Here is a 14,544-nt window from a genome sequence, read left to right on the forward strand (position 1 = left end):
CCAGGGCACCTTGGCAAAATGGATAAAAAAACTGGCTTAGTGACAGAACGCAGAGGGTGATGGTAGAAGGGTGCTTCTGTGACTGGAGGCCGGTGTCCAGTGGGGTGCCGCAGGGATCGGTGTTGGGTCCCTTACTGTTTGTAATCTACATTAATGATCTGGATGTCAACGTACAGGGCATGATCAGCAAGTTTGCAGATGACACAAAGTTAGGGGGGGTGGTGAATAGCGAGGAAGGGATCTGCAAGCTGCAGGAAGATATAGATGAGATGGTCAGATGGGCGGAGCAGTGGCAGATGGAATTTAATCCTGAAAAGTGCGAGGTGATGCACTTTGGCAGAAATAACTTGGAGAGGGAGTACACCATGAATGGAAGGACCCTAGGGAAGACAGGGGTACAGAGGGACCTTGGAGTACAGGTACACAAGTCCTTGAAGGCAGCAGGACAGGTGGACAGGGTGGTCAAAAAGGCATATGGGGTACTGGCCTTCATTAGCCGAGGCATCGAATATAAAAGTAGGGGGGTAATGATGGAATTGTACAGAACACTGGTGAGGCCACAGCTGGAGTATTGTGTACAGTTCTGGTCACCACATTATAGAAAGGATGTGATAGCTTTGGAGAGGGTGCAGAGGAGATTCACCAGGATGCTGCCAGGGATGAAGGGCCTCGGCTATGAGGAGAGACTGAGCAGACTGGGGTTGTTTTCCCTGGAGCAGAGAAGGCTGAGAGGGGACATGATCGAGGTGTACAAGATCATGAGGGGCAGAGATAAGGTAGATGGCGGGGAACTTCTTCCACTGGTGGAAGGTTCAACAACGAGGGGACATAGATACAGGGTAAGGGGAGGGAGGTTTCGGGGGGATGTGAGAAAGAACTTTTTCACCCAGAGGGTGGTTGGAGTCTGGAACTCACTGACTGGGGTGGTGGTGGAGGCGGGAACACTCACAACGTTTAAGAGACATTTGGATGGGCACTTGAAATGCTACAACATTCAGGGCTACGGTCCAAATGCGGGAAAATGGGATTAAAATTAGACTGTGTTTGGTAACGGGCGGCACGGACACGATGGGCCGAAGGGCCTCTTTCTGTGCTGTAGGACTCTATGACTCTATGACCTTCTGTGGCAGAGAATTCCACAGATTCACCACTCTCTGTGTGAAAAAAAACGTTCTCATCTCGGTCCTAAAAGACTTCTTCCCCCTTATCCTTAAACTGTGACCCCTTGTTCTGGACTTCCCTAACATCGGGAACAATCTTCCTGCATCTAGCCTGTCCAACCCCTTAAGAATTTTGTAAGTTTCTACAAGATCCCCCCTCAATCTTCTAAATTCCAGCGAGTACAAGCCGAAGGGCCGAATGGCCTAATTCTACTCCTGGAACGTATGATCTTATGATCTATGGCAGAGATCAGTTTAAAAAGTAGCTTTGCCTTGTCATTGTGTACCCATGGGCAAGATGTACTGTAGCACAGGCAGTTTCATGTCTAGGTGAGTCAATTATAGAGTGTCGCTGAAAACTGTTCACGTCTTTCAGCAGCCCGAGGCAGTCTGCACATGACAGCGCTACGATGTGCAGTCTCAGTGTTAGACAAACCGGCAACCAGAGAAGGCAGTTTGCAATATTCTCATTGATCTTACAGCTCAGCCTTTGAAAGGACGGTGTCAGAAATTCAGGCTTCTGAGTAAACTGATTTATTTTAAAAAGTAGGCACAAAATGCTGGAGTAACTCAGCGGGTCCGGCAGCATCTCGGGAGAGAAGGAATGGGTGACGTTTCGGGTCGAGACCCTTATCATATCATATCATATATATACAGCCGGAAACAGGCCTTTTCGGCCCACCAAGTCCGTGCCGCCCAGCGATCCCCGTACATTAAAACACTGTCCTACACCCACTAGGGACAACTTTTACATTTACCCAGCCAATTAACCTACATACCTGTACGTCTTTGGAGTGTGGGAGGAAACCGAAGATCTCGGAGAAAACCCACGCAGGTCACGGGGAGAACGTACAATCTCCTTACAGTGCAGCACCCGTAGTCAGGATCGAACCTGAGTCTCCGGCGCTGCATTCGCTGTAAAGCAGCAACTCTACCGCTGGGCTATCGTTTAGTTTAGTCTAGAGACACAGCGCGGAAACAGGTCACCAGTCCACGCCGACCATCGATCCCCGCACACGAGGGACGAGTTGCACTTATACCGAGCCAATTAAACCTGCAAACCCGTACGTTTTTGGAGTGTGGGAGGAAACCAGATATCCTGGCGAAAGCCCACGCAGGTCATGGGGAGAACGTACAAACTCCGCACAGACAGCGCCCGTAGTCAGGATCGAACCCGAGTGTCTGGCGCTGTGAGGCAGCAACTCTACCGCTGTGCTACCGATTTTTTGTAATTGTTTTTTTTAATAAATTAATATTTTAGTTCTCATCTCCGTTCTAAATGGCCTACCCCTTATTCTTAATCTAATCTATTCCTCTCATGATTTTGTACACCTCTATAAGATGGGCGGCACGGTAGCGCAGCGGTAGAGTTGCTGCTTTACAGCGAATGCAGCGCCGGAGACTCAGGTTCGATCCTGACTACGGGTGCTGCACTGTAAGGAGTTTGTACGTTCTCCCCGTGACCTGCGTGGGTTTTCTCCGAGATCTTCGGTTTCCTCCCACACTCCAAAGACGTACAGGTATGTAGGTTAATTGGCTGGGTAAATGTAAAAATTGTCCCTAGTGGGTGTAGGATAGTGTTAATGTACGGGGATCGCTGGGCGGCACGGACTTGGTGGGCCGAAAAGGCCTGTTTCCGGCTGTATATATATGATATGATATGATATCTCCCCTCATCCTCCTGTGCTCCAAGGAATAGAGACCCAGCCTACTCAACCTCTCCCTAAAGCTCACACCCTCTAGTCCTGGCAACATCCTCGTACATTCCTTCTTCTCCCGACGGGCAGGAGATACAGGAGCTTGGAAGCACGCACCACCAGACTCAGGAACAACTTCCCCTCCAGGTTCTGAAAGGTCCTTCCATCAGCTAGGGTACTGTCCGATTCACCTCTACCCCATTGTGGACATTGGACTTTGTCTCTGGAACTGATGCACTTACAACGCTGAGAACTGTATTCTGCACTCTGTATCTTCCCTTTCGCTTGAGTTTGACTTGATTGTATTTACTGAAGACAGACATAAAAATCTGGAGCAACTCAGCGGGCCAGTCAGCATCTCTGGAAAAAAGTAATAGGTGACAATAGACAATAGACAATAGAAAATAGGTGCAGGAGTAGGCCATTCGGCCCTTCGAGCCAGCACCACCATTAAATGTGATCATGGCTGATCATTCTCAATCAGTACCCCGTTCCTGCCTTCTCCCCATACCCCCTGACTCTGCTATCCTTAAGAGTTCTATCTAGCTCTCTCTTGAATGTATTCAGAGAATTGGCCTCCACTGCCTTCTGAGGCAGAGAATTCCACAGATTCACAACTCTCTGACTGAAAAAGTTTTTCCTCGTCTCTGTTCTAAATGGCCTACCCCTTATTCTTAAACTGTGGCCCCTGGTTCTGGACTCCCCCAACATTGGGAACATGTTTCCTGCCTCTAACGTGTCCAACCCCTTAATAAAGGTGACGTTTCGGGCCGAGACTCAGAGTCAAGGGAAAGGGGAGTGAGCGATATTGATGGTACTTAAGACAATGTATGGTATATCTGATCTGTTTAGTTAGCATGCAAAACAAAACTTTTCACAGGGTTGCCAACTGTCCCGTATATTGGGCTAAATTGGTTTGTCCCGTATGGGACCGCCCTTGTCCCGTAGTAGGCCCAGGGGGCGCTGTGGGCCCGGGCACTGTTGGCTCGAACACTGTATGCCCGGACACTGTAGGCCCGGGGGGCCGCTGTAGGCCTGGACGATGTAGGCCCGGAGGCCCGGGCACCACCTTACGGAGGTTGCGTAGCAACCCGCCTCCCAGCCCAGGCGGCCACCGTTGGTGGAGCGGGAGCACGTGGCCGCTGGCTGGGTGAGGTCACGTGGAGCGCGGGGCGGTGACATCACCTTTTGTCCCTTATTTGGGAGTGAGAAAGTTGGCAAACCCTAACCTTGGCACATGTGACAATAATAAACCTAAATGTAAACTGTGGAAAGAAGGGTAACACCTGGAGAGGACGTGGATTGGATAGGTTTGGAGGTATATGGGCCAAACGCAGGCAGGTGGGACTAGTGTCGATGGGGCATGTTGGCCAGTGTGGGCAGGTTGGGCCGAAGGGCCCTGTTTCCATGCTGTATCACTCTATGACTCTATCATCTGCAGCAATCTCTGGGCTTTTAGGAAAAGCTAAAGTACAAGGCTTCAACCTCCGTGGAGATATTTTGTGTAACAGCCGGATGGGGCAGAAATCCTTTCTTAAAAAAAGAAATAAGATTGAAGCTGAAAATACCAATTTATTTAAATTCAAAGCTCTTTTCCACCCACCATTACTCCTCAATATGTTACAGAATCGAGGGAATGTGCTCATGGCATTGCTGAATTTGCTCAGCAACTTAGAAGGTGGAAATTCATAAGTTCTAGGAGCAAGAGTTAGGCCATTCAGCCCATCAAGTCTACTCTACCGTTCAATCAAGGCTGATCTAGCACTCCCTCTCAACCCCATTCTCCTGCCTTCTCCCCTGCCTAACCCCTGACACCTGTACTAATCAAGAATCTGCCTATCAGCACCTTAAAAATGCCCAATCACTTGAGGGAGGGGGAAAGCCTAATGGAGATTTGCGGGGTAAGTATTTTACACCTCATATTTCGCTTGGGTAGTTTACACCCCAGCGGTATGAACATTGACTCCTCTAACTTCAGCCAGTCCCTGCTTTCCTTCTCTATCCCCACCCCCTTCCCAGTTCTCCCACCAAACTTCCTGTCTCTGACTACATTCTGTCTTTGTCCCGCCCCCTCCCCTGACATCAGTCTGACGAAGGGTCTCGACCCGAAATGTCACCCATTCCTTCTCTCCCGAGATGCTGCCTGTCCCGCTGAGTTGCTCCAGCATTTTGTGTCTACCTTTTTATTTTACACAGAGAGAGGTGGGGGCCTGGAACGCATTGCCAGGTGTGATGGTGGCAGATACGATAATGACGTTTAAGAGTCTTTCGACAGGCACTTGGCAGTGCAGGGAATAGAGGGACATGGATCATGTACAGGCAGATGAGTCCAGTTTAACGGCATCATGTTCGGTGCAAACATTGTTCCTGCAAGTTCCTGTGGAGTACTTAGTTTAGTTTAGAGATACAGCGCGGAAGCAGGCCATTTTCGGCCCACCGGGTCCGCGCCGACCAGCGATCCCCGCACATTAACACTATCCTACACCCACTAGCGACAATTTTTACATTTTACCCAGTCAATTAACCTACAAACCTGTACGTCTTTGGAGTGTGGGAGGAAACCGGAGATAGACAATAGACAATAGGTGCAGGAGGAGGCCATTCAGCCCTTCGAGCCAGCACCGCCATTCAATGTGATCATGGCTGATCATTCTCAATCAGTACCCCGTTCCTGCCTTCTCCCCATACCCCCTGACTCCGCTATCCTTAAGAGCTCTATCCAGCTCTCTCTTGAATGCATTCAGAGAATTGGCTTCCACTGCCTTCTGAGGCAGAGAATTCCACAGATTCACAACTCTCTGACTGAAAAAGTTTCTCGGAGAAAACCCACGCAGGTCACGGGGAGAACGTACAAACTCCGTACAGACGGCGCCCGTAGTCGGGATGGAACCCGGGTCTCCGGCGCTGCATTCGCTGTAAGGCAGCAACTCTACCGCTGCGCCACCCATGATGCTCTCTGTTCTGAGTTAAAGCTTCTGGGTTTTATCTTCCGAAGCCTTTTTTTATTATTTTCCGTTATTTTAGTCGCAGCAAATAAAAATGCCAATCACTTTGATTATCTGTAACTTTTTTGTAAAGCCTTACCAGCAGAAACCTGTCCAATTGGAATCCCTCCATAATGATGTTCATTTCATGCATTCCATGTGAATTAATGACCACATGCTGCATTAGAGAATGATGGAGGGTAACTAATTGAGCTCTGGAGAACACAGAACTGTCGGGAATTAAAGAGAGAAGCAATTTTTGTTCATCCTCTGTAAATGTTGCTGCCATGGTTCAGATTCAGATATAGATTTGGATACTCTCGATTTTAAAAAAAATGTGTTCAGATTTTCTGTCTTAAAATCATTTCGGGAATGGATCTATTCCTTGGAACGCAGGAGGATGTGGGGTGATCTTATAGACGTGTACAAAATCATGAGAGGAATAGATCGGGTAGACGCACAGTGTCTCTTGCCCAGGGTAGGGGAATTGGGGACCAGAAGACATGGGTTTAAGGTGAAGGGCAAAAGAACTAATAGGAATCTTTTTCACACAAAAGGTGGTGGGTGCATGGAACGAGCTGCCGGAGGGGGTAGTTGTGACAGGTTCTATCGCAACGTGTAAGAATCAATAGACAGGTACATGGGTAGGACAGGTTTAGAGGAATAGGGGCTAAACGCAGGCGGGTGGGACTCGTGTACATGAGACATGTTGGCCGGTGTGGGCAAGTTGGGCCGAAGGGCCTGTTTCCACGCTGTATGACTCTGAGTTATTAAAGTTATAATTTGATTTCAGAAGCTGTATACATTTATCAGCTCGTGCAGAATTACTTCAGAAGGTCACATGACAGGAGCAGAATTAGGCCATTCGGCCCGTCAGGTCTACTCCACCGTTCAATCGTGGCTGATCTATCTCTCCCTTCGAACTCCATTCTCCTGCCTTCTCCCCATAACCTCTGACACCGGTACTAATGAAAAATCTATCACTGCTTTAGAAATATCCATTGACTTGGCCTTCTGTGGCAAAGAATTCCACCCTCCGACTAAAGAAATTCCTCCTTATCAGCTTCCGAAAGTAACGTCCTTTAACTCTGAGGCTAAGAACAAGTCAAAGGAGACTTTTAAGGCGGATTCCTGATGACAAGAAGGTGGACATAATGGGACAATAGACCTCTGGCATGTGACATGAGTTGCTTTGGCGGTATAATGTAAGGAGTATAATGTAAGGCCATCGAGCTGACTTGTCCAAGTGATGTAAAGAATCTTTGCCCTAAGACAGATGTCTTGAGATCGTCTAATGAGTATGCAGAGACTTTGGATAAATAATTTAAAGGTTTTGCTCCGCATTGACAGATAAAGGGGATGCTTGCAAGTAAGAATCATTATGTCAAGGCAGTTTTTCTTTTTTCCCTTCGTACTAGTTTTGCTTTGAAATATGAAATGGAGGCAGAAATCTCCTGATCTTTAACCAACCCTTTCCTTTGAAGTGTGTTTTAGCTACCTGAAATATTAAAAAAGTACAAAAAAATGAACAATAATAATATAAAATTATTCTTTGTCATCTGGTCCGGACATCTCGAAATCATTTCTTTGAATGTTTTTGTTTAGATTCGTAAAAGCAGCTTGAAACCTTAAATTGGAAGTGCAGGAAGAAACATAGAAAATAGGTGCAGGAGTAGGCCATTCAGCCCTTCGAGCCTGCACCGCCATTCAATATGATCATGGCTGATCATCCAACTCAGTATCCCGTACCTGCCTTCTCTCCATACCCCCTGATCCCTTTAGCCACAAGGGCCACATCTAACTCCCTCTTAAATATAGCCAATGAACTGGCCTCAACTACCTTCTGTGGCAGAGAATTCAACAGATTCACCACTCTCTGTGTGAAAAAAAACCCTTCTCATCTCGGTCCTAAAAGACTTCCCCCTTATCCTTAAACTGTGACCCCTTGTTCTGGACTTCCCCAACATCGGGAACAATCTTCCTGCATCTAGCCTGTCCAACTCCTTAAGAATTTTGTAAGTAAGGAAAGAACTGCAGATGCTGGTTTAAACCGTCGAGAGACACAAAAAGGCTGGAGTAACTCAACGGGCCAGGCAGCTTCTCCGGAGAAGAGGAATAGGTGATATTTCGGGTCGAGACCCTTCTTCAGACTGAGAGTCAGGGGAACGAGAGATACTGACGGTGATGTAGAACAAATGAATGAAAGATATGCTAAACAAGTAACGATGGTCGAGGAAACAAGGAACCCACAATGGTCAATTGTTGGCAGCGGGCTCGGTGATAACACAGCCAACAATGGACCATTGTGGGCTCCTTGTTTCCTCGACCATCGTTACTTGTTTAGCATATCTTTATTTCATTTGTTCAATATCTCTCTGCATCGCCGTCTATATCTCTCGTTTCCCTTTCCCCTGACACTCAGTCTGTAGAAGGGTCTCGTCTCGACCCGAAACGTCACCTATTCCTTTAATTCAAAGGATTCCCCGTTGATTTTGTTTGCTACGGGGCGTAATAGAACTGAAAGTGGGTTGCAAACCATGACTTTTTTTATGCCTGTTGTGTCAACAAAGGGGAGGCCACTTAAAACGGAGACGAGAAAGAACTTCTTCACCCAGAGAGTTGTGAATTTGTGGAATTCTCTGCCACAGAGGGCAGTGGAGCCCGATTCACTGGATGAATTTAAAAGAGGGTTAGATGGAGCTCTAGAAGCTAGCGGAATCAAGGGATATGGGGAGAAGGCAGGCACGGGTTACTGATTGTGGTTGACATATATATATACATATAAGAATATAACTGCAGATACTGGTACAAATTGAAGGTATTTATTCACAAAATGCTGGAGTAACTCAGCAGGTCAGGCAGCATCTCGGGAGAGAAGGAATGCGTGACGTTTCGGGTCGAGACCCTTCTTCAGACTGGTTGATCAGCCACGATCACAATGAATGGCGGTGCTGGCTCGAAGTGCCAAATGGCCTCCTCCTGCACCTATTTTCTTTGTTTCTACGTAAGAATGCCTTAAAGGTTTTCAACGGCCTGTATAAATGAATGAATGAATGAATGAATGAATAGGTTTATTGGCCAAGTATGTGCATATACAAGGAATGTTCCTTGGTGCCCCGCGCACAAATGACAACACAATCATACAGTTAACAATTAAGAATAAAGCATAACCACATCAAAACACTGAAGCGCATTGAAAAACTTTGAACAATTACAGCTCTGAAGTGCAATTCTGCCATATTCGTGCTCAACTTTATAACAAGCTCAGCAGACATTCAGAAGTGGCAGCTGCTGGTATTCTTAAAATAATTATGGACAGTTCGTCTAGTGGCTGTCACAATTGTCTTTTATACTGGAATAGGGATTTCATCGTGTGGTTTAATTGCTGGCTGGACCTGCCTCTTAATAGATGGCCAAGGATACGTTTTGTGTAACTAACTCACACTACTGTGCCATCAGCTCCTTCTGCTGGACACTGCGTTCAATAGCGTTCAGATAGAATGACGTCGGAAAGAACAGTGCAAGGCCTGGATGGAGTGGATGTGGAGAGGATGTTTCCACCAGTGGGAGAGTCTGGGACCAGAGGCCACAGCCTCAGAATAAAAAGATCTTCCTTTAGGAAGGAGATGAGGAGGCTTATACTCGCTGGAATTTAGAAGACTGAGGGGGGATCTTATAGAAACATATAAAATTCTTAAGGGGTTGGAGAGGCTAGATGCGGGAAGATTGTTCCCGATGTTGGGGAAGTCCAGAACAAGGGGTCACAGCTTAAGGATAAGGGGGAAGTCTTTTAGGACCGAGATGAAAAAACATTTCTTCACACAGAGAGTGGTGAGTCTGTGAAATTCTCTGCCACAGAAGGTAGTTGAGGCCAGTTCATTGGCTATATTTAAGAGGGAGTTAGATGTGGCCCTTGTGGCTAAAGGGATCAGGGGGTATGGAGAGAAGGCAGGTACGGGATACTGAGTTGGATGATCAGCCATGATCATATTGAATGGCGGTGCAGGCTCGAAGGGCCGAATGGCCTACACCTGCACCTATTTTCTGTGTCATAGGGTGGTGAATCTGTGGAATTCATTGCCACAGAAGGCTGTGAATGCCAAGTCAATGGATATTTTAAAGACAATGATAGATAGATTCTTGATTATTACGGGTGTCAGAAGTTATGGAGAGAAGGCAGGAGAACGGGGTCGAGGGGGAAAGGTAAGCCAGTATTGAATGGCGCAGTGGACTCGGTGGGCCGAATGGCCTAATTCTGCTCCTGCCACAACTTTGAACTTTTATAAGTCTGGGGCCAGAGGACAGCCTCAGAATAAACAGACGTGCCCGTAGAAAGAAGATGGGGAGAAATGTCATTACCTGGAGGGTGGTGAAGGTTTGAAGGAGTTTAAATACGGGTCCTGGCCCAAAATGTCTGTCCATTCCATCCGCAGATGCTGCCTGACCTGCTGAGTTACTCCACCACTTTGTGTTGTACTCAGCATCTGCGGAGGGAAAGGCCCGGCAACGTTTCGGGTCAGGACCCTTCTTCGGTTTTGATACTGAATGCTTTAATACTGAAAAAGTTACTGGAGTAACTCTGCAGGACAGGCAGCATCTCTGGAGAACATGAACTGGTAACATTTCAGGTCGGGATACTTCTTAGAAAGCTAATGGCATGTTGGCCTTCATAACGAGAGGATTTGAGTATAGGAGTAAAGAGGTCCTTCTGCGGTTGTGCAGGGCCCTGGTGAGACCGCATCTGGAGTATTGTGTGCAGTTTTGGTCCCCTAAATTGATGAAGGACATCCTTGCTATTGAGGCAGTGCAGCGTAGGCTCACGAGGTTGATCCTCAGGATTGCGGGACTATCACATGAGGAAAGATTGGAAAGACTGGGCTTGTATTCACTGGAGTTTGGAAGGATGAGAGGGGATCTTATAGAGACATATAAAATTATGAAAGGACTGGACAAGCTAGATGCAGGAAAAATGTTCCTAATGTTGGGGGAGTCCAGAACCAGGGGCCACAGTCTAAGAATAAAGGGGATGCCATTTAAAACTGATGTGAGAAAAAACTTTTTCACCCAGAGTGTTGTGAATTTGTGGAATTCTCTGCCACAGAAGGCAGTGGAGGCCAAATCACTGGATGAATTTAAAAGAGAGTTAGATAGAGCTCTTGAGGCTAGTGGAATCAAGTGATATGGGGAGAAGGCAGGCATGGGTTACTGATTGTGGATGATCAGCCATGATCGCAATGAATGGCGGTGCTGGCTCGAAGGGCCAAATGGCCTCCTCCTGCACCTATTTTCTATGTTTCTATGTTTCAGTCATGATTCTGAATACTTTACTGAAAAAGACACAAAGTGCCAGAGTAACTCAGTGGGTCAGGCAGCATCTCTGGAGGATGTGAATAGTTTTATTTATTATTATCATGTGAAAAACTTCCTCTGTTACGTGCCATCTAGTCAGCAGAAAGACTGTACATGATTTCAATCGAGCCGTTCCCAGTGCACAGATCCAGGGACAGCATCTCAGGAGAACATGAATAGGTGACGTTCAGGGTCTGGTGCTTCCTTCCTGCCAGACCTGCTGAGTTACTCCAGCAATTTGTGTGATTTTGTGAACCCGCATCTGCAGTTCCTTGTGTCTACTTTAATGCTGAATATGCTCTCTGCACATATTTTAATTAAAAAACTATTCTTACCCAGGTCACTCCCTCTTCTCCCCTCTCCCATCAGGCAAGAGGTACAGAAGTGTGAAAACTGCACACCTCCAGATCCAGGGGCAGTTTCTTCCCGGCTGTTATCAGGCAACTGAACCATCCTATCACCAACTAGAGAGCGGTCCTGAGCTATTATCTACCTCCTTGGAGGTCCTTGGACTATCTTTAACCAGACTTTTACTACTGGAATTTATCTTGCACTTAACGTTATTCCCTTTATCCCGTATCTGTACACTGCGGACGGCTCGATTGTAATCATGCGTTGTCTTTCCGCTGACTGGTTAGCACGCAACAATAAGCTTTTCACTGTACCTCGCTCGGTACACGTGACCATCAACTGAACTAAATTAAAATTACACTCTTGGAGAAAACTTTGTTCACATTTTTCTTTTCTCATTATCTAGGCTCACAAACGTTCTGAAAGTAATGAACAAACGGTCATTGATCAGCTGGTCAGGAAACTATTGATCATCATCGCCCGGCCAGCTCGTTTGCTGGAATGTCTGGTGAGTCCTTTTTAAAAATAAACGTACATATTTTTCGGACAAAAGACATGAAAATGTCAATGGCGTAAATACGAGCATGTGCCGAATTTAAAATCAATTCGGAGTGGGAAATTTTCTTTTGAGAGAGATGTTTGCGGAACTCCAAAAGGCAGCCATATCAAAGGGCCACAGTGTCATGTAGTGTGGAAACTAGGGGCGCCAACTATCTCACTCCCAAATACGGGACAAGGTAATGTCACCGCCCCGTGTCCCACGTGACCTCACCCAGCCAGCGGCCGCGTGCTCTCGCTCCACCAATGGTAGCCTCCCGGGCCGGGAGGCGGGTTGCTAGGCAACCTTCGTTAGGCAGCTCCTGGGCCTCCAGGCCTACACTGTCCAGACCTACACTGTCCAGGCCTTCAGCGTCCAGGCCTACAGCGTCCAGGCCTACGGCTTTCGGGCCTACAGCGCCCCCCCGGGCCTAATACGGGACAAGGGCGATCCCGTTCGGGCGAAACCAATTTAGCCCAAAATACGGGATGTCCCGGCTAATACGGGACAGTTGGCAACCCTAGTGGAAACATACTCTTCGGCCCAACTTGCCCATGCCAACCAATATGTCACATCTACAGTAGCCCCACCAGCCTGCGTTTGGCCCATATATGCCACTAAGCCTGTCCTAGCCATGTATCTGTCCACATGTGAGAATATCTTCCTCAACTATCTCCTCTGGCAGCTCATTCCATGTACTGTGTGGAAAAAGTCACCCCTCTCACCGTGGTCTCTGGTTCTTGATTCCCTCTCACCTTGAGTCAAAGACTCTGTGCATTCACTCCATCTATTCCCCTCGTGATTTTGTACACCTCTACAAGATCGCGCCTCATCCTCTTGCTCTCCAGGGAATAGAGTCCCAGCCTGCTCAACCTCTCCCTGCAGCTCAGGGCCTCGCGTCCTGGCGGCATCCTCGTAAAGCTTCTCCGCACCCTTTCCAGCTTGACAACATCTTTCCTGTACCGTCCAATCCTGGCAACATCCTCGTCTCTCTGCACCGTTTCCAGCTTGACGGCATCTTTCCATCAACACCATGACCAAATCAAAACGTCACACTCCAAATAGTCCAAATGTGTCCGGTGAAAACTGAAAACTATTATGACTTTCTTCAATCTCACTTTCAAGACCTATTACCAATAATAAGTAAATGCATAGAACACCAGGGGTTGCAGGGAGATTTGATAAGAGTATACTTATTATATATCAATCTGATGCCAAGACCAAATCTTATCGATCTGCACATGAGCCATATCCTTGCTTATCCAAGATACAAAGTGCTGGAGTCTGAAGAAGGGTCCCGACCAAAAACGTCACCCATCTTTTTTCTCCAGAGGTTCTACCTGACCCTCTGAGTTACTCCAGCACTTTGTATCTTATGTCAATATATCAATTATGGCAAGCATTGATAGGCTCAGAATAAAAGGACATTCCTCTAGAAAGGGTAATATAAGAAAATAACTGCAGATGCTGGTACCAATCGAAGGTATTTATTTCACAAAATGCTGGAGTAACTCAGCAGGTCAGGCAGCATCTCAGGAGAGAACGGTAGCGGCACGGTAGCGCAGCGGTAGAGGGCAGCACGGTAGCGCAGCGGTAGAGTTGCTGCTTTACAGCGAATGCAGCGCCGGAGACTCATGTTCGATCCTGACTACGGGTGCTGCACTGTAAGGAGTTTGTACGTTCTCCCCGTGACCTGCGTGGGTTTTCTCCGAGATCTTCGGTTTCCTCCCACACTCCAAAGACGTACAGGTATGTAGGTTAATTGGCTAGGTAAAGGTAAAAATTGTCCCTAGTGGGTGTAGGATAGTGTTAATGTGCGGGGATCGCTGGGCGGCACGGACTTAGTGGGCCGAAAAGGCCTGTTTCCGGCTGTATATATATGATATGATATGATGATATGAAGGAATGGGTGACGTTTCGGGTCGAGAATTGAGGAGGGATTCTTTAATTCAGCGGGTGATGAATCTGTGGAATTCATTGCCACAGATGAGACTGCGGAGGTCAAGTAAGTGGGTATTTATAAAGTGGAGATTGACAGATTTTTGTTTAATAAGGGTGTCAATGTTTATGGGGAGAAGGCAGGTGAATGGGATTAGGAGGGAGAGATCGATCAGCCATGATTGAAAGGCGGAGTAGACTCGATGGCCCAAATGGCTGAATTCTGCTCCTATGACTTATGAACTTATGATAGGGAAGACAGTCAGAACCTTTTTCTCAGGGCAGAAAAATCAAATACTAGAAGGCATTAGCTTTAAGGTGAAGAGATATGGTGGGGCAATTTTCTTTTACACAGTGGATGGTGAGTGTCTGGAAAACACTGGTTGTGGGTGGTTGTGGAGGCAGATGTGGAGGAAAAACTTTTTCAGTCAGAGAGTTGTAAATCTGTGGAATTCACTGCCTCAGAAGGCAGTGGAGGCCAATTCTCTGAATGCATTCAAGAGAGAGCTAGATAGAGCTCTTAAGGA

The 14,544-nt window shown here is 47.1% G+C and overlaps 1 protein-coding gene across 11 annotated transcripts in view; it reads left to right on the forward strand.

Moving 5' to 3' along the window:
* The window catches only part of LOC144592204 (microtubule-associated serine/threonine-protein kinase 4-like), a 344,807-nt gene that overhangs the window by 250,953 nt on the left and 79,310 nt on the right, over positions 1–14,544 (forward strand). For all 11 annotated transcript variants that reach the window (XM_078396718.1, XM_078396720.1, XM_078396725.1 and 8 more), the window contains one exon: positions 11,948–12,049. In XM_078396718.1, coding sequence (XP_078252844.1) covers positions 11,948–12,049 — 102 coding nt within the window. The remainder of the gene's footprint in view (positions 1–11,947; positions 12,050–14,544) is intronic.

The sequence above is a fragment of the Rhinoraja longicauda genome, chromosome 3 (assembly GCF_053455715.1).
Source record: "Rhinoraja longicauda isolate Sanriku21f chromosome 3, sRhiLon1.1, whole genome shotgun sequence".
Taxonomy (NCBI): domain Eukaryota; kingdom Metazoa; phylum Chordata; class Chondrichthyes; order Rajiformes; family Arhynchobatidae; genus Rhinoraja; species Rhinoraja longicauda.